At 42.4% G+C, this 23,602-nt stretch overlaps 1 protein-coding gene across 1 annotated transcript in view; it reads left to right on the top strand.

The window, feature by feature from the left end:
* BRCA1 (BRCA1 DNA repair associated) overlaps positions 1 to 23,602 on the top strand; it is a 66,119-nt gene that overhangs the window by 15,334 nt on the left and 27,183 nt on the right. Inside the window, exons 7-12 of the mRNA XM_020796093.3 lie at positions 40 to 139; positions 739 to 787; positions 4,158 to 4,279; positions 6,508 to 9,750; positions 12,928 to 13,016; positions 15,574 to 15,733. Coding sequence (XP_020651752.3) covers positions 40 to 139; positions 739 to 787; positions 4,158 to 4,279; positions 6,508 to 9,750; positions 12,928 to 13,016; positions 15,574 to 15,733 — 3,763 coding nt within the window. The remainder of the gene's footprint in view (positions 1 to 39; positions 140 to 738; positions 788 to 4,157; positions 4,280 to 6,507; positions 9,751 to 12,927; positions 13,017 to 15,573; positions 15,734 to 23,602) is intronic.

Below are 23,602 nucleotides of genomic sequence, written 5' to 3'. Positions count from 1 at the left end.
TATTTGGCTTCTAATCTCACCTTTGTGTGTATGTCTTAGGAGGATGAGAAAGCCAGCTTACCACTGTGTGATAGAACTGTCACAAGGTACTCTCTGAGAAACAAAAGTAGTTCTGGTAAAACGGTTGTGCTTGAAGTTGGTAAGTATTGCAGTAATTGATTCCCTTAAAACAATACTGATAGTTACATGGTAATGCTTCTGTCCTGTATATCATCCAGGCAGCGGCATCTCTATATTCCTGAATGGGCATATATAAAATTTTGTGGGGAGGGGTGTCTTTTTCCCCCCAGCAGTTTAACTTGTAGCCTCATAGCCGTTTTATCAGTTAGGTTCTGATGAGTAATGGCAAATCTTGGTTGATGCTTTATAGTAGCATTGTTTTAGTGCCCCAGTGTACACCAAGACTATTTAGTGGGGCAGAGATTTTAACTCTAGTCTCCCAGATCCAAACCCAGTCTTCTAACCATTACACTGCACTGCCTCTGTTTAGCTTCTTTAACTCTTCTGTGAGGCAATCTAGTGGGTTCTCTGTCAATACATGCCTCTGATTTAAAAGTTGCTTTTAGCACAATTGCTGCTCCAGTCACCCTGGATTTGTTGGGACATTTGGTGGTAAAAAATGGATATGAAAATAAAGAATGGCCGTGATGCTGCTTGACCTGTAGTCAACAGTGCGGGCTGTGGTTTTTGAATCCAATCCCTGTCAAAGATTCTAACAGCAAAACTTGCTTGTTTAAGGGTCAGATTCATCAGAAGATGTCTTTAAGAAGATGGGCACGGACAGGAAGTAAGTGGAACCACCACTTCATATTAACAGCATTTATGAACTATCAGAAAACGATCACACTCTAGAGATGTTGTTGTGATACTAGCATGTGTGGTAGAAATCTTGCCAATAAAAATCTAGTTTCAGCTTAACATCCTGTGGGGGAAAATGTCTGGAGAAGAAGCAATGGCTTGCTGAATGCTGAAGTTTTCTGTATAGAGCATTCAAGTTCCCCTTCCCTGTTCATGAAAACATAGAAGGGGGAAAAGAAGAGGTAGCGCTGATTGACAGGGTTGGGGGGGTAGTATCATATTGGAAGTTTTATTAAATCCTGGTATCTTTGTGCAGCACAACCACGGACGCACTGAAGTGGATAATTAATGTCTTAGTTTTAATATGCACTTGTGTTCAAAGCTTAGCGAAAATAACAATTATAAGTGATAAAAATAAAATGGCAGGTGTCTCTGCTCCTTAATCCTGACAACTTTTACAAAATGAATGTACCATTGCAGAACCCCCAGTGCAATGGAGCTTAGTTTAAAATTGGGAACTGGTTATAGGGATGCCCTTGTAAAACCATATATAGCAAGACAGCATATTTTCTTGTTCTATGTGTGGATCTTGAACATCTGCATGAGGGCAGCTATTTAAAGCTTCTGATCCTAGTTAAGTTTATTGATGTGTCCCGACATGTTTTAATGTGAACATTAAACACGCTTGTCTTCAGGGTTGTTCACATATAACCAGTTCCCATTTTTAAAGTAAGCTCCATATGTTTATAGGCAAACTTGTAATCTAAGTATGCGGGCCCTTTCACTGGTTGTGACTGCATAGCGATAGGGCTAGGTAGTTGAATAAGAAGAGGGTCAAAATACAAAATAGTTTAAAAGGATAATAAGCATCGTACAGGATTCAGAAACATACAATTGAAAGAAAGGTACTGTAGCTGGAGGAGGTAGAGGCGAAGAAAAGAAGTGAAGAGTTGGAAAAATGGAGGGATGAAGGAAGAAGTGCATTTGAGAGAATTTCACATGCACTTAAAGGATGCAGGAGAGTGAAAAGCGTAGTGAATGTAAAGAGATACCATGGGGTCAGAATTTGCTGTGTTGATTTGGACTAATCAGAGTCAACTAATGATCTTTAAGGCAAGGATAACAAGACTGTGTGCTGTTTCTATGGCTGCCTGCCTCTGTAGCGCACAGCTTGTCTTGCTGTATATATAATGATATTGGCCTGCGCCAATGGGAGCTGTTGGGAGGTGGAGCCAGAGAAACTAGAACGGAGGGGTGAGTCAGAGTCTAGTCAGTTCAGTCAGAGACAGAGAAGAGAGATCGTTTGGGTTTGAGGTAGAGAGAGAATTTAAGGAGTGATTAGTCAGAGTGACCTGTATTAATTAAGATAGAAGAGATTAAAGTAAAATACTGAAGCGTTGTGTAACTTTAAGATTGTGCTTAAGAACTATTCCTAAAATATGTAATTAATAAACCTATTTCGGTTTAAAAGTTCAGTACTGAATGGACCTCAGTCTTTCATAGGAAATATAAGCTGATAAAGAGATCAACTGGTGGCAGCGTGTTAATGGGAGTGTTGGGATACTCGTGTGAGCTCTGTGTTGGGTGAAACAAGCAGGGGCCACGGGGTAAACGCCACAGACCCATCTTCCTGTTGTGTATTAAAATTGGATCTTGCTGTTCCCATGGCAAAGGAGCAGAGAGCAACTCCAGAATTGCAAAGCATGTGTGCGCTACAGTAGGTTATACTGTTGGAGTTGGGTCAGAAAAGTCAGTAGTTCTGTGATGACTCACTGAGACCTTTGCTTCTTTCCCTCCCCAGTGGGAGTGATTTGTTTTGGAGGATTTTCTTTTTTGTCACTATCTTGATATGTGCATGAAACCTTAACCTGTTTCCTATGATAGTCTGCAGGGGTAGTTATACAGCTGTGTTTAGCTTCTTTGAAACACTAGGACTTGCTGTACTTTAATAGCTTAACTGTTCTGTTCGTGCGTGCAAAACCAGAAAAATACATTGCTCTCAACTGAATGTTCTCTTTCTAAAAAGAAGCTGAGAGCAGATAATATATCAAATTTAACCTAGTCATAGTAAAACAATAACAATGAAAGAAACAATATGAATAATTATTTAAGTGTAAAAACACTACAGTAACCTATTAATAACATTTTAATTCAGTACGGGAGGGGTGGAGGAGAAGATTCCAGTACAATTAACAAACAATGCTTGATGGAGTTTAAAGGAGATGGGGCAAAGGCCAAAACCTTGTGACAGGTAGCCAGATGTTGTTGTGGGTTTTTGGGGTTATTTGGCTGTGTTCTGAAGGTTGTTCTTCCTGAGGTTTCGCCAATCGCTGTGGCCAGCATCTTCAGAGGACTGGAGTAAGAACTCTGTCCTTGCTGTGTTGCTGTTTGTTGGATAGTTAAGTATTTATACCTGTGGGAACAGCTTTTGTCTTTTTTCAGGAGATAGCGTGATCAGCATGTTTTTGTTGTGATAAGAGAGGGGGGAGGGAGAGATTATCTGTCACTGTGGTCGATGGGGGTCGTTAGCTGGTGTTTTTTTTTTTTTTTTGTGCAATGATCCCTGGCCCTTCGAGAATACAGCCGGATGTTGCTTGGCCACTTCAATATTTAGGGTGATACAGTATTTGCCAAACAGTAGCTTCACCTCCTTCTTATGGTGCAAATCCTCTCTTACTGTTGAACTTCCTGAAATAATTTGGGAGAATATGCATGTGTGTATGAAAGAAAGAGGGGAGGAGGAACAAATAAGGCTTAAAAAGTGGGAGGGTCAGCCTCATCTTTCTTTGTCTCCCTGAACTGATGGGAGAATTATCAATTGAGAGAGCTAGTTGCAAAACAAGTCCCTATAAAGTCCTCAGCCCCCAGTTCTACTCCATCGCCCTGCCACTCTCCAGGAAAAAATGAAAGATCTAAGTCAATGTTTCCCAACCTGGGGTTTGTTTTCTGGGGGGTTGTGGGTCACTTTATGTGTGCTGTAGTTCTTGTTAAGTAATTTCTTTGATGTTTCACAGCGGGATATTAAATTTAGCATGTATGTATGTATATGAGAAATATGCCCTTTCCAGGAGAAAGAAGCCTCTAACTTTCTGAGAACAGATGACTTTACCCTATTTAAAATGCCTTTTTATGCAAACATGGGGTGCGTGTGTCACAGGTTACTTGGCTATTATAGAAGGTGGTCACGACTTGAAAAGGCTGGGAACCACTGATCTAAGTTCTATACCAATATCCCTGTGTTGGCTCTGACATCCTTTAGTTCTCTGAGAAGGGTTCAGAATAGAGCCTGGTTTTAAAGAGGCTGTCAACGTATTAATGCATTGATCACTGGGACATTCTTATTTGCTTCTTTTCCACAGCATGGGTTTTGAAAAGAATATTCAAATTAGTGGAGGGAGTACCAAGAACCAAAGTACAGACCCTTGTCATGTGGAGCTTCCTGAGCCAAGTACTGAAGATGGGGCATCATTGAAAATCTCAGGTATGGGGCTTCTCTCCAGATGGGGCACTTAAAACAAGAGTTCAAATGTCCTCATGATGTCACAACTCCAGGTAGTTAGCCCACAGGTTTCTTGCAAAATTAAGTTAGCAGGCTTTTCTTGGGTCAGAGTTTGCTATAAGGCTACTAGCAATGTGGTCTTAGTCAGGAAATACAAATATTGCAAGTGACCAGCAAGTTTGATATTGCAAGCAAACTGCAAGCTAGTTCCCTCTCTCGTTGATATTTATTGACTGCCTGCTACTGTTACCAGCTGATGGAAGGGTTTATGTATAGGTAAGGGCTTTAGTATGCCTCTTGTTATATTTTATTGAGCAGAAAGTCCGCTAACACAATTAGTTGTAACTAGAACCCCCTTAGTCTTAAAATGTGCTGCTACATAGTGTTGAGAAATTACCGTATTTTTCGCACCATAAGACACACTTTTTCCCACAAAACAGGGGGTGGAAAGTCTGTGCGTCTTATGGAGCGAAGAAAAGAGATTATATTTTCCTGTTTTCTTCTAAAAATTGGTGCGTCTTATGGAGCGAAAAATATGGTAATAGAGATTACTTCTGTTTAAAACATACTAGCTCAAAGCCTAATTGGCAGGATTGCCAACATACTTTTTTAGATTATCCCCAGACAGCATAGTTATAGGCTACACTGGATGAAAGATTTTGGGAACTGTAGTCAACATGTTATTTAGGAGTGGTATCCAAGGCACAGAATTAGTAGAGATGGAGGACATTGATTTCCTTTCTATGATGTTTCTAAAATTCTGTAAAAACGCTGTAATAATATTTTCTCACCCTATCCCATATCATGTTTGTTTTCTTAAATGCCCACAAATATTGTCCAAATTTTTTGCACTCAGTTTTCACTGTTCCACCTTTTTGCAAGTATTTTTGCTTGGGGGAAATGTTTTATGCATCATTTTTTTGTATTAATTTAGGAAGTATACATTGGTTTTGGTTTATATTAAGCTAAACCAAACAAATTCCACTGCCATCCATAGAATCTAGTGATGTATTTTGTTAGATTCCTGATAAATAACACCTTACTCAGTTATAGTACAAACAGTTGCAGATATGGTTTTTGAACATGTGGAATAAAGGTGGCAGTTCACCTTTGAGATGAGAATATTTTGTAAAAACAACTTACTGCAAATTAAATGGTTTAATCATGTGAGCAGCTTTGCTATCTTTGTATTATAAAATAGGCTTCAAGAGCTGTTTTTTCAGTCTTATTTTGTAATATTCCAGTATTAGGGCTAAACTGTGTACATTGTGTAAAAAATGTTTTTAAAAAAAGTTGGTCGTTTTCATCTTGAAAAAATGAAGCTTCTTTGCAAGGCCCTGACGTCAGCCATACTTTTAATTTAGATTGGAGCCCTGTATCAATTCTAACCAAATTTCTGCCTTCTTGGCTGCTGTTTGCTCTGAGGGTTCTGTTTGTAGGAAATAGTATTTTTGAGGGCAAACAGGAGCTGGGAAGGGTGATTTTGGCAAGGAGCTAGTGCAGGGCTCAGATCAGTTCCACCAGATGCTTTTCTTTGAAAATAAAGTGAATGAGTCAAATGGCCAAAATCCTATTGCATTGGCCCAGGGTATACCTTAAGTTGTGTAATTGGTGTATGTGATCATTCCAGATGTCTGCTGCATTCTCAGACATATTCAGATCACTCACCAGGTTGTGTGCTTGGGCGTGCGACAGACAGTAATTTCCCTTACACATGGGGTATTTTGCAATAGGATTCTAGCCATTTTCTTAGAAAACTTCTTAATGTCACTTGTAGATTGGGCTAGTTCTAGTAGGTGAGGGGAAAAAAACGATATAAATTACGATTACTGTTATGGCTTTTCTCTAATCAGTATACCAAGGCAGATGTCAATGTCTTCACTATAAATCAGATATAGACCCTATTACTAAATAAATTTGCAGTCTGGAATACCCCAATTGGACTTCTCATACTCTGTATTATCCTAGATCTGGTCACTTCTGTCTGTGCACACAGGTAGTCCAGTATCATCATCTGATCTTAGCAGCCAAAGAACTAGTTTCTCTCCTGGGCAGCTGAGTCAGGATATGAGGCTGGGAATGGAACAGCTGTAAATGAAGTTGCTGGGAGAGGTTAGGCTTGAAATGAGACAAATAGGTATGGGAAGGAGTTTCTAGGAAGAAAGGGAGAGACATAAAACAATTACGTTTCTAAGCTCTTCTGTTTTCAGGTACAGGAGTTCTTTTGGAGGATGGATTACAAAGCATAGAAGAGGCTCGAGATAGCCCTGAACATTTGGAATTTATCAAGGAAAATGTGGCTGTGAAGAAGAGCCAGGATTTGTCTTTTCCCCACCCTCGCATGGGACAGCTTGGCAGGAAATCTGACTGCAGCTCCATAGAGGAAGATGGTTCTTACTCAATACTGAGTATGGCACAGTTGGGTGGTGAAGTTGTAGAGCCCACTACAGATGAAAAGGCAGAGGGTGGTGCAGAAGGAGCTGATGCTGTGCAGCCTGTTGGAAGTGCACACATTTTGGATGAACATAAGGAACAGGTGCTGCCTTCCCAGACTTCACCTGACAGTCCTTTCAGTCCAATTACTGGGAAAAGACTGATGCGGAGCATCCAGAAGGTCAGTGAGTGGCTTTCTAAGAGCCAGGAAGTCCTTTCTTCCAGCCCCCCACAAGATGTTCAGACTGTGGAGGTAGATTGGGATCTCAACCCAACCCATGTGTCAGATGCAGTCTCTTGTGTCTCTCAGAAGATTGAACCAATGGAGGAGCAGGGTGAGATCACAGTGCGACATGGAGACAGACCTTTATTCAAACCAACTGCCTCTAAAATTGAAGATAAAGTATTTGGGAGAACGTACAAGAGAGAACGCAAGTCAACCCCATTTCGGAATGAGAGGGAAAGGACCCACATCCAAACAGAGGAAGGCATTGCTGCAAACACAACACCTTGTGAGAGTCTCATGAGAAAAAACACGACACGAAAGAGGAAGGCCACCTCAGAACTGACCCCTGAGGACTTCATCAAAAGGCAAGGCATGAAAGGAAGTAGTAAGAGGCTTGTTAAAGACGACAACATGTCTTCAGAAGTGTGCGACCCAGCCTTCATTCCTCACAGTGACAGATCTGTGGCAGAGCAAGAAGTAGCAGAGTTGCCATCAGACTTGCCTGTCAAGGAAAGAATGTCCATTCTGGAAGCTGATGTAAGTGAAGAGCCCCAGAGCAAATGGCCAGAGTCAGACCTGAAAAATCTGAATCTGAAGACAAAGAACTTGTCAGGCAAGAGAGGCAAAACATTAAGCAAAGCATTTGGTCCTTTAGAGTTGATTGTGGATGGAAGGTCTAAATCCCCTGAGATGGCCCAGATTCAGGTAAATGTCAAGGAGCTGAGTGAAGTGGGCACTGGCCAGAAAAAAGTCAGGCGGAGCAGGAGACTTCAGTTGCTCACGGATGAAGTCTGGAATGGGGACAAGGAGCTTCAGCTGCAGTCGGAAGGCACTGGGAGGCGAAGTGAGCCAGCACAGAGAGAAAGAAAGCAAATGGATGGGAGAGTCAAGACACGGAGGTGGTCTCAAGCAGAGATCATGCTATCTCCGTCTGCAACAGGGTCCACTGTGTTGCAGGGTCCACTACAAAGAAACATATCTCATTGTGATACCAATTTGAGGGGCATGGAAGGCAAGGCAGGTGAGACATGGGCTGAACCTGAAATCTCTCCTTGTGTGATAGGAACTATGAAAGAAACAAGTATGGAACAAACTCCAGAGAGCCTCAGTCCTTGTTGCATTGTTCACAGGGCAGACTCTCAAGGCAGCTGCTCCCTTCTGCATTTTCAGCCTACAGTCATGAAGAAAACCACTCCTGAAGACAAAGAGTGGAAAGCAAATCAACCTGAGAATGGTGCATGGTGTGCTCAGGCAGAAGAAAGCAATGTGTCTTCCACAGGAGATATGACAGGAAGCTGCAAGCCTCCTGAAACAGCTGATAAATTTGCAGGAACTTTGGAGCCGAATCCAGAAACAGATGACAGTGAACTGGACACAGGCTTCATGAAAAAGATATTTAGCTGCTGCAAACGCCAGTCATTCTTGCTCCATACAAGTCCAGTGAAGGAACATGCTGCAGAAATTCAAGGGAAGTTGAGCATTGGCAGAGTAGAAGATGACAAGGTTCACTGTATAAAGAAACCCACTCAAAACAAAGAGAGAAAAGAAGCTGTTTCATGTGAAGAAAACAGAGGCATCTCTGTCCAAAAACTGGCATCCTCTGCCTCTGATTTTCCAGAGCCTAAGAACAGAACTGAGCACCTGCAGCTTGCTTCACAAACCCCATTCTCAGATCTTCTGTCTATGCCCCTGGAGTCAGCTGCCAAGAACGTGAAGGGAGGAAATCACCCTCAAAGTCAAAAACCAGCAACTGATAAAATAGCATCTCTAGAAATAGGAAGAGAACCTGCAAGCCCAAATGGTGGCGGCAGCAACAGAAGCCCAAAGGGCTGGAGAAATGGCAGCTTCCAAGGTGCCAGTTTAAGCTATGTTAATGAGACAGATTCTAATATAGAACACTTGCAGGATGCAGGATCTGTAGATGCTGAAAGCCAAGGGCTAGCATTAAGGTCTCAGCCAGAGCTGATTCAGCCACATCTTGCAGTTTGTCAGTCACAATGTTCTCAGTTCAGCTGTTCCCTCCTTGAAAAGCAAAGAAGCAGCGTGGAAAAAAAGCAGCTGAATAGCAACCTTGAGGAAGCAACTGATTCTTCCAGTGTAGGTATCCCTAAGTGCTTTGTTCCCAAGATGGAACAGGACTCTGAGAAGGAATCCCAAAGCTTTGGGCTTTCAGTGGAGACACCAGATGGGTTGTTGGACCCCATCAATGAAAAGGAAGGCTCATCTAAACTTTGGGAAATTGATAGATCAGACATCTTAGCTGTGTCTGCTAAAACAGGCAAGCAATCCCCTCTTGGCAGAGACCTGAAGAACAGTGACCAAAGCAGCTCCAAGTTGAAGACTAAAGGTCCCATTGTGGGACGACGGAGACAGGTGAGGAAGCTGCCATCCTCAGAAGAGGAAGATTCCAGTGAAGATGAAGAATTGCCAAGCCTCCAGGCATTGTTATTTGGCACAGCATCACGGTCTCTGAAAGAGAAGGAAACAGCAGCGGAGATGCCAGCACTGAGGAGCACCAGTAGAAGTAACCTCTCACAGAAGGATGAGGAAGTCTGTCTAAGCCAGGAGTCTGAAGGCTCAGTGAATTTGTTTTCCTCCCAGTCACCTACATCTGGGGACTCTGACAGTAAGCCTTGTGACTCAAAATGGTTGACGGCAAGCCCTAGTTCCAGAGGAGCACAGGCTAGTCTCAGTGGGAACAAAGACACCATTAAATCCAGCAGTAAAGCCTACAAAGATACTGAGCCACTGAAGGATCCACGGCATGAAGGCGTGAATATACAGTCCCATTTAGGTACTAAGTTGCAATTACTAATATTTTAATTTTTAATTTTGTGTGTGTAAATACCCATCTCTAACTTGAGCCATCTTTTTTGTGCCTCTTTCACTAGTTTAGATGTGATCACGTTTCTGTGTCGCAACATGTTATTTTACAAGTTAGCATACATTTACAAGTTACCGTGTTTCTCCGATAATAAGACACTGTCTTATTATCTTTTTGGGGAAAGAAAAGGGCAGAGGGCTTATTTTCGGGGGAGGGCTTATTTTAATGACCCGTCATTAAAATAAGCCCTCCCCCAAAAATGCGATCTGAAGAGAAACCAGAGCATTTTCCCCCGAAAGCTGGCGACAGCCGCACCAGCAGCAACAGCAGTAGCGGCGGCAGCGGCGGCTACTTGGGCTTGGCCAGGGAGGAGACGGAGGCTGGGGAAAGGCAGCGGCTGAGAAGAACTGGGCTTCTCCTTCCTGCTTTCCTGCTCTCGCTTTCTGGCTCTCTGCGAAGCCCTCACCACTGTGGAAACGAAACGAGGAGGAAGGGGAGCCAAAAAGGCGGGCTTTGCCGGGAAGGGGGAAAACACAGCGAGCGAGCGTGCCTGCTCGGCTTGCAGGCGATGCTCCTCGCTATGCTGCCTTGGTCGCCTCCTCCCCTCCGCCTTGAAGCTTTTGTTCTCCTCCTCTCTGGTCCGGGGGCAGGAGCGCCCGCGCGGCGCCCGCGGGGCTCGTGCCTCTCTCTCCCTCGCGCGCCAGGCAGGGGAGTTCCAGGCGGAGGAGGAGCTTGCGCGGCTGTTGGCTCCCGGGATCCCGTTCGGCGCGCCCTGAGACGAAAGCACTGCCATGAAGGGCGAAGCTCTGCTTTCTCCCTACTGCATTCTGCTCTGCTGAAGGGATGTTTTTTCGCGCCCTCGGTAAGCTTACCCAGGGCGCGAGTAGGGCAACAGGGCTTATTTTCGGGGGAGGGCTTACTTTAGAGGAATCCTACAAATTAAGGGGAGGGCTTACTTTCGGGATAGGTCTTATTATCGGAGAAACACGGTACATGCCAAGATACAGAAACATCCCAGGAGGAGATGGTGATACTGCCTTTTTTTAGATGTCCAGGAAGGTTGCTATCTTACTGCATTTGAAAGCCAAATGATTCTTGTTTCTATTTTCCTTTTAGAGCAGTTACAAACCCCATGATTCTTTGTTTCTTAACTATCCATGCCTTCTAAGTTATACTGTATTAAGTTTTGCTGAAAACATACTGAATACAAGGAAGGGAAATGCTTACTGCAACAGACATGAGTAGAGATGGGCTTGAATTAAAATACGAATTGTCAAATGTGTATGAATCAATGCCCACAATGAATCCGAATGAACAAAATTTTATCAATATTTTATTCATCTACCCTGTTTCCCCGAAAATAAAGCCTAACCTGAAAATAAGCCCTAAGTATGATTTTTCCAGGATGCTAGTACAGTATAAGCAAATATACTAAATAAGCCCCCCAGTTAAGTGAAACCCTGCCCTCCACCATTGTGCAGCAACCAGAAGAAGATGACATGACTGTATTTAAATAAATGTAGATTGTTGTACATGAAAAAATAAAACATTCCATGAATATGAGCCCTAATGCATTCTTTGGAGCAAAAATTAATATAAGACCCTGTCTTATTTTCAGGGAAACACGGTATTCCTTTCGCTGTAAAATACCCCCCTAGCACCTGGAGACACCAAAATTGCATGAACGTTTCCTCTGACACTCCTCTACAATCCCTCCAAGTTTGAGGATGGTTTTCCCCAAGCCAGCTGCTAAGGGGCATTTTCCTAGGGGGGACCCACTTCATAGAAGTGTAACTTGGGTGTCTGAAACCCAATCTTCACCAAACTTGGAGGGATTGTAGACGTGAGTCAGTAGACACTTCTCAATACCTGGGGAGCCCTCCTTGTGGGTGTATTACTCGCACTCCTGAAACCAAAACTTCACCAGATTTTTGCAGGATTGTAGAGAATGGGTCAGGGGAAACCTCCCTGCAATTTTGGTGTCTTTAGATCCTTGGGTGGCATCCCTTTTGTAGGGTTTTAAAGTAAAAAGCACATTGATAAATGATTCATCAGGAAAAAAAATTATAAATGTATAATTCATGATTTGTTGACCTCGACAAATCATGAATCAAGATAAATCACCATTTTTCTCATTCATGTCCATCTCTAGACATGAGTATTCTGAGTTAGCATTTGCAAGCACTTGCTGAGAGAACTTTGTTTCTCCTCCTCCTTCCTTGCATAAAGGGCAGTGGATTTGGTATCTAATTAAAGCACCAGGTGGAAAAGCTCTCTCAGTGCTATAGCTGGGACCCAGTAGCTTTGTGTGTGTGTGGGTGTGTGTCAGACCATGCTCCTGGTATCATCCTGTGCCAACTTCTCTACAGTTCCCAATCCTCACTTCTGATGAAAGCTATGGCATTCATCAGCATCGGCCACCGGTGGTTTTAAAAATGATTTGAACTGAATGATGTGTTATAGGTTGTCATCATATATAGAAAAAGTTAAAATGTGTATGTAATGTGAGGAGAATTAGGTGTCTAGCTCTCTGTCCTCTTTAAAGCAGAAATTAGTTTTCCAAGCAGTAATGATTCGGTAATATAATCCGCTCAGAGTTTCAAATTGCCCACATGCAAAGATGTGTCTATTCTCTGCTGAAAACAAGATTTAATAAAGTATGCAAATGAAGTAGGGTTGCTTCATTTTTTTCTGCCCCCAGAGGGAGCAGTGAAGAGGCAGTTCCTCTTCTTTAGAATTTCTGTTCTGTCCCCACACCTTCCAAGATTCTTCTGTTGCATTCTCACACTTCGCTTATTGATATTGTCCAGCACTGAACAGTTTCAGTAATTAGCCATTTATCTCTGCTGTCTAGGAATTGGAAACATTTCATTTCTGTAGTCTTGTCATTGCTGATCCCATCTGTGTCTACATTCTGATTCTGTAACAAAGCTGGTCTCTGTATCTTCCTAACTTCCCTCATATCTTCTTGCTTCTCTTTGAACCAAAGCTTGCTAGATTCTTTAAGGAGAGTGTGTTCAGCAACCTTTTTTGCACGAATAAAAAATAAGGCCCTTGGTGGTCATTGTTGTTTTTCTCTGTACTTTTTAACTTGTCATGTTTGAATTCTTCCTTCCTTTATTTATTTATTTATTTGGACTTTCAAAGATGAAGAGACCCTGGTCTATGATAGTGAAGCTAGCCACTTGGGAGATTCCTCGGGCCTGTCCTCCCAGAGCGAGATCCTCACCACACAGGTATGAGATGGTTTCAAACATGGCTGCAGACAAGCTGTGGCAAGGAAAGATAGAATAAAAGGAGTGAAAACTTTCTGGAAAGCTAGTAGTAGCCACAGTATAGGTTTATATAAAGGCACTGCTATATTGCCAGTTTTATTCTCCAGTCACTTTCCTGATTACCCATGTATAGAATTTGACTTCTTAACAGCTGCTGTCAACCTTGTCTACCACATGGGATATACCTTCCAGCTGTTTTATCAAGCAAGGAAGTCCTCTTCTACAGATCAGTAGGTACATCAGATGAATAAAGAGGGTGATTATGAGAAATTCATCAACAATCTGTTGGCATAGTTCTTCCTCCAAATCAAAGAAAGCCAGCAAACCTATATTGTTCCTCTAGGTCATCCATCATCTGCTTGGACACTTAGGCCATAGAATCCGCATTGTTACAAGAATGGTGTTTGCAGTACCTGCTCAATCTACTAGAAAAGTTGTGAAAAGGAACAGGAAATGGGGATATCATTAAACCTGAAGGCCCTAAATCAGTTCATTTGCACACCACAGATGCATATCTGGCATGGTGGGTAATCTACTGTTGTGGGCTTCCACCACAAGTCACATGTTCTAAGATTGAAGCTAATCAGATCTTCAACTGTCTAAGTCCTCAGATGGAAAATAACAAAAAGGAACTGGTACATCCACCAAAGCTGTTAAGCAAGAAGAAACTATGGTTCCAGGATGTAAAAATTATAGTATACACTTTATTCCAAATTAAAAGCCTGCTGTATTTCTGCTTAGTCTTTTCAGCCTTCTTCAAGGACATGAATGTTGCACTTTTATTAGGAATTGTAGTGTACTTAACATTTTTCTCAGAGTATGCAAACGATTTCTGACTGATCCCCTTTTTATCTTCCTTCCATCGGATACCTAGTGGGGAGACATTTTTAAAGACATTTTTGCACTCCATTGACAATGTAGCTTTGTGTATTAGTCCACCTCTAGCTGATATAGGCAGACAATTTTCCTTACTCATCTTTGACCACCATTACCAGCTGACCACCTTTTTCTCTGTAGTTGCGTTATTTAAGAGACAGTTACTTTGCCAGATATGCCAGAACTGATTCCAGATGCAGCAAGATACCCATCCATGGATGAAATGGCTTCTGGACATTCTATGCTATGCTGTTCTCCACTTAAAAGAGAAAGGATAACTGCATTTATTATTATGTTAATTCACTAGATAGAGGTTATCCTACTCATGTATGGATGTCTTACTGCTTCTCAACATGTTGGAAGGGTCCTCCTAGAACTTTGAATCAAAATACTTTGAGTCTTGAGATTTACCTTCTTCCCAGTTTCCCCCTTCTTCCTTTTCTGTGCTGTTGTTTATAGTTCTACAATAATCAGTCGCAGTTAACTTTTAGAGGTAGAGTCGCTGTTTTATTGTCTTCTGAGCTTCTCCATTGTGTGAAGCCATGAAACTCATAGGTGTTCTGCTTGAGAAAATCAAGGTAAAGGTTGCCCTTGACAATTTTTGTCCAGTCGTATTCGACTCTAGGGGACAGTGCTTATCCCCGTTTCCACGCCATAGAGCCAGCGTTTTGTCTGAAGACAATCTTCCGTGGTGACATGGCCAGTGCGACTTAGACACGGAATGCTGTTACCTTCCCACTGAGGTGGTCCCTATTGATCTACTTGCATTTGCATGCTTTCCAACCGCTAGGTTGGCGGGAGCTGGGACAAGCGACGGGTGCTCACTCCGTCGCGAGGATTTGATCTTACGACTGCTGGTCTTCTGACCCTGCAGCACAGGCTTCTGCGGTTTAGCCCACAGCGTCACCACGTCCCTCAAGAAGAAGCTCAATTTGACTAGCCGATGCAACTAAATGTCAGAGATAATTCATTTATCTAAACCAGGGTAGGAAACTTCAATAGGTCATGGGGCTGTGTTGACACCACCAACCTTTCCAGTGAGATGCACTTCTTCACTACCAAATTTGCTGCAGGAGTGATGAGGAGAAGGCAACTCCCCCCACTCTAGCCGCCTAGAGTGGTCCAGTGGTCCAGATAGGCGGGGTATAAATCAAATAAATAAATAAATAAATAAATAAATAAAATAAGGTATTTGCTTCCCATGTGCCTTACAAGTGGAATCATATTTCTGGGGAGCTACTGGAACATGATTCTTCTTGAAAACAAGGGGGGCATGCATTATCTTCAATGAAAATGTTGAGTTTTCTTACTAACAGAAATAGAAACCCTGGGACAAAAGCTGACCAAGGAAACAAGTGCTGCCAACATGTGCTCTTGTACTAATCATTTCTATACCTACACCAAATTCCTTCTGCTAAAAACCTCATGTAGTTTTCAACACCAAATAAAAGCTAATGAAAGACAAGGCAAGCACCAGGCTTGTCTCCCTGAATCAAGAGTACCACAACTAAAAATAAAAATAAAAAAAAATCCTCCTTCATAATAACCTCTCTCTCTTCAAGTGGCACGTAGTGATATCATTCATTCACTGAAAAGAGAGTTTATCACAGGCAAGTCATCTCTATTTTTTCCGCATTTACAGCAGAGAGATGCCATGCAAAACAACTTAAAGAAACTCCACCAAGAGATGGCTGATATTGAAGCAGCTCTCAGACAGGGAAGCCAGAACGATGCCCCTGAAGAATGGCCACTACCAGATGAGGAAGATGATTTCACTGGAGGGCAGTCAAGATTGAGAAAGGGTGAGTAGGGCAGTGCCTTCAGTTTTCCCCCCCAAGAAGGCAGACTGAGAATTTACTGTTAATTTCTCACCTGTAAAATAACTTTAAACAGTCTTGTGCTTACTTTCTATCTCAAAATGCTAGAACTACCAGCTTTGCAAAAATGAGAAACCTTTGTCCCTTTAATGTTGTCCATGCCCCAACACTTTTTCTTTTTTTCCCCCCTCCCCATCTGCTCCACTGCTTCTTCTTCACAGCTCCTCTTTCTCTCATCAGCTCTTCTCTCAACTCACTCTCCTCTCCCTGCAGTTACCAGATGGCAGGACCTTCCCTTGTCTTTCTCCCTTAACTTTTTTGCAGGAGGCCATGTGGAGGAAAGTATAGGTGGAACTCCTTATAGTTTTTCTGCAGAAATGCATACCTCAGGTTGCCTTCAGCTTCTTTTCCTATATTTTAGGGAAGTCTGTTAAGAGTAAGAAGAAATTTTGATCAACTAAAATGTATTAGTCCATTTTAAGTAGAACTCCGAGTACACAATCATAGGACCTCCTTACTATCCTTGTAGAGTTTTGGTTTGCTTGTTTTCTAAAGTTTTTAAAAATATATGCCTTTTTGGTATTATGGTGGATACATATACACACACACATTTCTATTATTATAGAGTCTACTATTGTGATTTTCATTGCAAAGTTCATAAGGTAGTAAATCCTTGAATTATCAGATTAGGTCTTAGTTTCGGGGAAAGAGGGTAGTAAGCAACTAGCTTTAGTAACAGTTTGTTTTTAATGGGAGATGGCATGACAATTGCTTGAGGAGAACAACTGAAGACTCAAGTTTGAACAATCACCTGCATATCTGCGAAATCGTGAGGGTTTCCTCTCAGCAATCATGGATAGATTCCTATCCAGCCCCAACCAGGCTCATCATAAAGTTTCCTTACTATATAGACTAGAGAAAGAATGACTCATTGTGATTTCTGAGGCAGGTAGGCATAATTTGAGTTCTTTGTGTGACCATTGCTTCTGTCCTTACCTCACCTTTATTTATAATTCAATAGGACCCCCATAGTCACGGGACTGGTATCTGCAGTTTCAGTTATCTATGGTTTACTGCAGTCCTGTATAAAGCATACAAGGGACAAGCTTTGTGGCCTCTCTCCTGTCTCCTTATATGTTGTATATAGCAGAGGTCCCCAACCCCCCAGTCTGCAGCCCGGTACCAGTCCGTGGCCTGAGCCTGACCGAGTCATGGAGACAGACCTCCTACTCCACCCCACCACCACACTCACTCCCACACAGCTGATTTGCGCATGTGCACATGCTCCAGTGCACCCACTCCAGCGTGCCCATGCGAGTTCCGTGCCACCATTTGTGCATGTGCACAAGCACGCACCTGTACAAGTGCTGCACTGCCATTTGTAAATGCACAAGTGCTGCAGTGCCATTTGCGCATGCACACATCTGTGCACACAAGTGTGGGGGGTGCCCCACCTTCCCCAGCTGGTATGTGGGGTGAAAAAGGTTGGGGCTCCTGGTGTATAGTGTTCACCACTATCCATGGTTTCAGGTAGAGATGAGATGTTTGTATTTGTGAATGAATGCGAATATCCTGGACCCAGGTGTCTGGGATCCCCAGGCCTACCTCTCCAAACTGACCCATCCACTTATGGATTGCAGGGCAACATGCAGGGCTGGTGTCCTGTTTGTCTTGCGAATCTCTGATGAAGCCCAGCTGGCACTGCTCTGCCTTCCTGCTCTTCTGGCCACTCAGCAGTTGAGTGGGGAGACTCATCATCTCACTCCCTGGCTGGAGTGGCCAGAAGAGCAGGAAGGTGGAGAAGTGCCAGCCGCGTTTCGTTGGAAATTGGCGTGATGAGCAGGATGCTGGCCTTACAGCTGTGTCATGACCAACAAGTGGACAGGTCAGTTTGGGGAGACGAGCCTGGATATCCCTGACACCTGGGACCAGGATATTCCTATTAATTTACGAATACAAATATCCCATCTGTAGTTTCAGGAATTTAGGGAAGTATGAAGATCATGGAACAGATTCCCCCATGGATACAAGGGTTTTACTCCATTTTTCTTATAGCAGTTTTTTTTTACTGTTTTGACTGTATAGTTTTTGAAACATGAGACTCTGTCTTTCTTACTGAAAGTGGAAGCATTTAAAAGGTTTTTTTTTTTACTAATTAGCAGGCCCCATGGTGCAGTGGTTGAACTGCAGAACTGCAGTCAAGCCTTTGCTCATGACCTGAGTTCAATCCCAAGAGATTCATGGAGCCATCTCAAGGTTTACTCAGCCTTTCACCTCTTCACTGGTGTGGGAGGCAAAGTGCTCCTTGCATAATTATGTTGTAAACTGCTCAGAGAGTTCTCCTTTATAAGCCAAAACAATAGTAACTTCAGGAGCAAGTGAGAGAAATAACAATTCAAGGTACCTTCAGCCACTAATAAGAAACTTTCAGTTATATCCAGTCTTCCTTGTTTTTCCTTCTGTTGCTTTTCTTAGCTTTCATTCTACAAACAAGAATTTATTCTGTGCAGTGTAATATTATTCTGTAGAGTCTGCTGCTGCTGAGTTACTGAGTTAATTTTCCTTTGATATAGTTGGGTTTATGCATATTTAGCTTGAGCTCTGTTGCCATGGCAGTGGTTTTAAAATGCATCTCTGTTACCACATTGCTGTGACAGTGTATCAAGTTAGCTTGTTTTCTTTTGCTAAACAAGGCCAGAAAGTTCTTGCTGAGGATGCTGTTCTTGGAGTATTGTCAACAGGTGTGCTTTTAGATGCTATCTTAGGAAGTGAGCCTCATCTAGGTTCTTTCTTTGTAACTCGCTCAAACTGGGCAGGCCACCCCAGATTTCACATTGATCACAAAAATAAGCCTCTTTTCTCAAACAATATCATCATTCTTTGTTGCACCAGGAGCCTTGGTGCTTGCAGTTTAAAACATCATATTGAGATAGAGAGGGCTGTGGCTAGTAGGCATCAATAAGAAACTTCTACAGAAGGTTGGGCAAGAGGAACAGAACAGTGCTAATATCCACCACATTTTAGGTTCAAGGTTCTCTTGGGAGTCAATAAAACACTACCAGGAAAGAATAATAAATCTGATGGTTGTTGTGGGTTTTTCGGGCTTCTTGGCCGTGTTCTGAAAGTGGTTCTTCCTAACGTTTCGCCAGTCTCTGTGGCCAGCATCTTCAGAGGACAGCACAGTTTGCTGTCCTCTGAAGATGCCGGCCACAGAGACTGGCGAAACGTTAGGAAGAACCACTTTTAGAACACAGCCAAGAAGCCCGAAAAATCCACAACAACCATTAGATCCTGGCCGTGAAAGCCTTCACGAATACAATAATAAATCTGCCTTCAGTAAGGGAAAAAGGAGCCAAGCATTTGAGTTTGTATAGAATTCTTAGCATTTAACCCCTTTTTTCTAATCCCAATTAAGAAGCAAAAATAAGGTTTATACAACTCTAGAAGGTTGATACACATGAGAGGTCAGCTGTGCTCAATTTAGCAAGTCAAAGCTATAGCAGTCTATCTTACAATTAGCATATACTGTATTTTTCGCTCCATAAGACGCACCTGACTATAAGGCGCACGTAATTTTAGAGGGAGGAAAACAGGAAAAAATACTTCTGTCACACCTGGCTGTCTGGGTGGCGCTGCGGCATTTCCCCCATGGCCTGGGTGGTAGCGGGAACCATAGCCCAAGTAGTAATTGTGGGCTCCCCATTCTCGTTTATTGTTACCTGGTTCCCCCCCACCCTTATTTTGGGGGGGAGTGCAGAACAGACACCTCAGCTAGTCCCTGATGGGCGTCCTGAGAGACAGAAGAGAGAAAGAGAGAGGAGGGAGGCTGGAAGGGGAGAGGAAGGAAGAGGGAAGTGTGAAGAGGAGGAGCCACCACCGCCGTGTGAGTGAAGGAAGGGCTGACAGAGTGAAAAGCAAGGTGAGGGCAAGAAGAAAGCTGAGACGAACGAGCAGAAGAGAGGAAAACTTCGGAGGGGAGGAGGAGAGGAGAAGGAGCTTGTTGTGCTCCCCCATTTCAAGTCTCCCCTCACATCGCATTCTGCTGGTGGCGGTGGCATGGGGCTGCGCCAGGCACCCCTCTGACATTCAGGTCCCGCCCGGCCTAGTGAGGGGGACGTGGAGAGACGAGAGAAACCCAGAGCAGGGGGTCAAAGGAAGAGGAGGAGTACAGCGGCATGGGCTCTGGGGGGGGGGGGTCTGCAAAAATTTTTACAGTACAGTCGAACCTTGACTTACGAACAGCCCTACTTGCGAATGTTTTGACTTATGAACCGCTCCAATAGAAAAATATTGCTTCGACTTGCGCACGGAGCTTTGACATAAGAACAGAAACAGGCAGGGGAAAAAGGCGGGCAAGACGCCGAGGCTGCTTCTTTGTGCTGTAGCTCTGTTGGCCATTATAGGGTGTGCCGCAGTTGAGAGAGCTCCTGCTTTCTGAGTGAGCCTGTGTGTTTGTCTACACAGGGAGGTAGGCAGCTGTTTTCTCCTTTTAAAAATCTTCTGGGTGGGTTTTGGCTGGGATGAATATTTTCCTGTGCTGTTTTGTTGGTGGCTTTTTTTCCTTCATGCCTCAGCAAGGGAGCTGGGTTTACTGTTTGTTGTTGGAAGTTTCCCCCCTTCTTAAAGCCTCAGCAAGGGAAGTCATTTTACTTTTCTTTTTTGAAGTTTTTCACCTTCTTAAAGCCTCAGCAAGGGAGGTAGTTTTACTGTTTGTTGTTGGAGATTTCCCCCCTTCTTAAAGCCTCAGTGCCTTCCATTTCTTCTCCTGGAACGGATTAATTGGTTTTCAGTGCATTCCTGTGGGGAATGGTGCTTTGACCTACGAACATTTCGACCTACGAACGCCCTTCCGGAACGGATTAAGTTCTGAGGTCGAGGTTTGACTGTATTCACTCCATAAGATACACACACTTTTCCCTCCACTTTTTTGGGGCAGAAAAGTGCATCTTATGGAGCGAAAAATACGATAAGTTATAAAGCCAAGCATTGTACCAAACCCCCTGTTCTTTCAAAAGCCATTTCTGTATTGAATAAAAATCCATGACAAGAGAAGAGAAAATTAATTTGGTTCATATTCTAACATAAACTGGCCTAGTTCACTCATACTGAATTATCCTTCAGCTTTTACACTTCTCTGAATTTTACAATGTAGTTCTTTAACCAAGAATTGTGTGCATTGGGGGGGGGAAGCTTCCCAAAAAGTATACATTGGGGAAAACGCGACAGAAAGCAAAACAGATTTGTCTATCTATATTTATGGCCAAAGCAAGGCTTACTCTGCCTCTTAATGTTATATTAGTAAGGGAATGGAGTATTCTGAAAGTAAGATATAGTCTATATATTCTGATGACTGGGTGCATAAAACTGTATAGCTTCTTTATTATAAAAACATTTGATTCGTCTACTTACTCTCTTATTTGCCTTGTCCTGGGAGGATATGTGCTGTGAGGTTTTTTGAAAAATCCCTACATGCACTGTATAGAGATAGTGGTGAGACAGAAAAGAACACATGTTCCCTTTCCCATATTCTAAAACCCTTTTCTATGGTTGCAAAATTCCTGTTTGGACTGGCTGGCTGGAATCACATCTAAAATCTATAGTGCTGTAAGCATAGCAACAAACCAAAGTCCTTCATGGGATTTGAGCATCAGAGCTCCTATTGCAAACCAGTTGGGAGTCCTAAGCAGGACCATTAAGAAGTGGGTATACACTGGAATGTTTAGCAGTGTGTCTGTCTTGTGTTGTTCAGTGGAGGCAGTTCTCAATGCTATGAAGAATGGGAAGGAACAACCCCAGGATTTTTATTCTGGAAGTATTGAATGAAATAAGAAGATTGTTCCTCTTTAATGGTAAAGCACTGAATGTGATGCACATCAGTAAAAATGACAGATTTTTTTTTTCAGATGATGGTATAACTAGCTCAGAATCGCAGAGATGACTTTGCCTATTCACCTGTGGCACATAAGAATTCCTTTCAAGTAACTAAATGCTGATATTCTGTAAACTGGAAAGAACATTTTTCTCTCCTTCTCCACTTCATGTTGTTTGTATATCTCATATGGGTTACAATAGAATATGTTAATAGAAAAGCTAGTAAAGGTTTTTAGGGATAGTTTATGGATTTTTGATGCAAATCAGTTAGCTCTATCTTGAAGGCAAATCAAGTTGTTTGCTAGCCACATCTGTCTGGAGGAACAGTTCTTGCTAACTGCTGTTTACTCTGTAGCACCTTGATTTTAACATGGATTGCAAAGATCAGCAGATTTGGAAAGATTGTTGTGAGTCTGCTTTCCTTTTGTGGTCTGTTGTGTGTACATTGTTACACTTAAACCTTTCCTCGGTTCCTTTCAGAGAAATGCAGAGCTTCCTCTGAAATGAGTCATCCTGGGTTTTGAAGTGCACTGCATTAAGATGTAAACAGAATTTATTTGCTGTGAGGAAGAAAAAAAATATTGTTCCCGATTACTCTGACTTCCAGACTATTGTTTTTGCAGCCTTTCCAAATCCAATCAAAGCCGATTCCTTTAATAACTATAAATAGCACAGTTGAGTATTAAGTTGGTAGAATCGATTAATTAGCTTCCTCTGGGTCCTGAAAGAGACTGTAGACAACTTAATTAACATGGCCCTTGTTTTGGCTTTTAAGCCAGAATAAAGCATTTGGGGCCTTCTTATAAAAGCCTCAACCTGATTACGTTTATTGATGGCTTGATTACAAATTACAGCTTCTCTCTTGGCTATTTTGAAAAGCCTCTTGCCTCTTTCTAATCTCTTTCTGGGGAGGAGAGATACATTAATGCCCTTCCAAAGCATCATAAATAACAAGTGTTAAAAAGTAGCAAAAAGAGTTTTGCCTCAGGCCTGTTCTGCTCTTTCCTTGTTTTCTTGTTTTATCATTAGTTCCACAAAATGCATTGCTTGACACTTTGTGTTTTTAAAATGTGATTGAATATTTAAAGTGTAATTTGAGTATTTGAGCGGGTAGTACATATACACTGGTGCAGGTCTGTGAGTGTTTTATAGACCATTAAAGATGCAGATACTCTTCAGAGTCAGGAACTAATATGGTTCTGCTTTTCATGGTTAATATTTCATAATAAATCAACAAAATACTAAAGACTGATGACACTTCAAGATTATGAGTTATGCTTAAAGTCACTGGCATTCTATTTCACTCAAAATGTATTTTATAATAGACAATCAAAGCTGGAGGAAAGTAGGATATCAGGGCAGAATTTAGGGTAGACTTGGATATTTTGTTTGTGTTGGGAATTGGTCTTAGTTTCTATAAACTGCTTCCTTCTAAAATATCTGACCACTAGCCATGCTGGCTGGGCTGGTGGTCGGTACAGTCCACAACATGAGAGGCATCATGTTGAGGAAAACTGGTCCAGGATATTTACCAATATTGAAGCACAGTATTCTGTTGTAAGTATTATATGCAACATTCCCTCTAAGCTGTGTGATCACACCGTCCTGTATTGATATCACACACCCGCAGCCAGTGTTGCTGCCCATTTGATTCCGCTCATGGCTGGAACCCGGCACATATGGGGTGGGGCTCCTGCCCAGCATTGGCAAAAAATTAGAGGGAACATTGACTGTATATAATAGGCTTAGAAACTGAAATTCAGTAACAAGTGATACTTGCAAGGCCCATCCTACCCACTTGGTAGACTTCTGTAGAGTTGCTATGAATATTCATAAATGTTACAGGTATTCTTGGATGAAGTTATCAGTAGTAGAAATACTGAGAACCTGTGTAATTTATATAAAGTAACGATAATCTGGATGAAAACAATGATAGGATTTACTTAGGATATGTATATACACATTTTATCAAAAGAGGTGGTG

The sequence above is a fragment of the Pogona vitticeps genome, chromosome 6, assembly GCF_051106095.1.
Source record: "Pogona vitticeps strain Pit_001003342236 chromosome 6, PviZW2.1, whole genome shotgun sequence".
In the NCBI taxonomy this organism is placed as follows: domain Eukaryota; kingdom Metazoa; phylum Chordata; class Lepidosauria; order Squamata; family Agamidae; genus Pogona; species Pogona vitticeps.
Note: the sequence above shows the minus strand (reverse complement) of the source record. Positions and strands in the feature narration are given on the sequence as shown.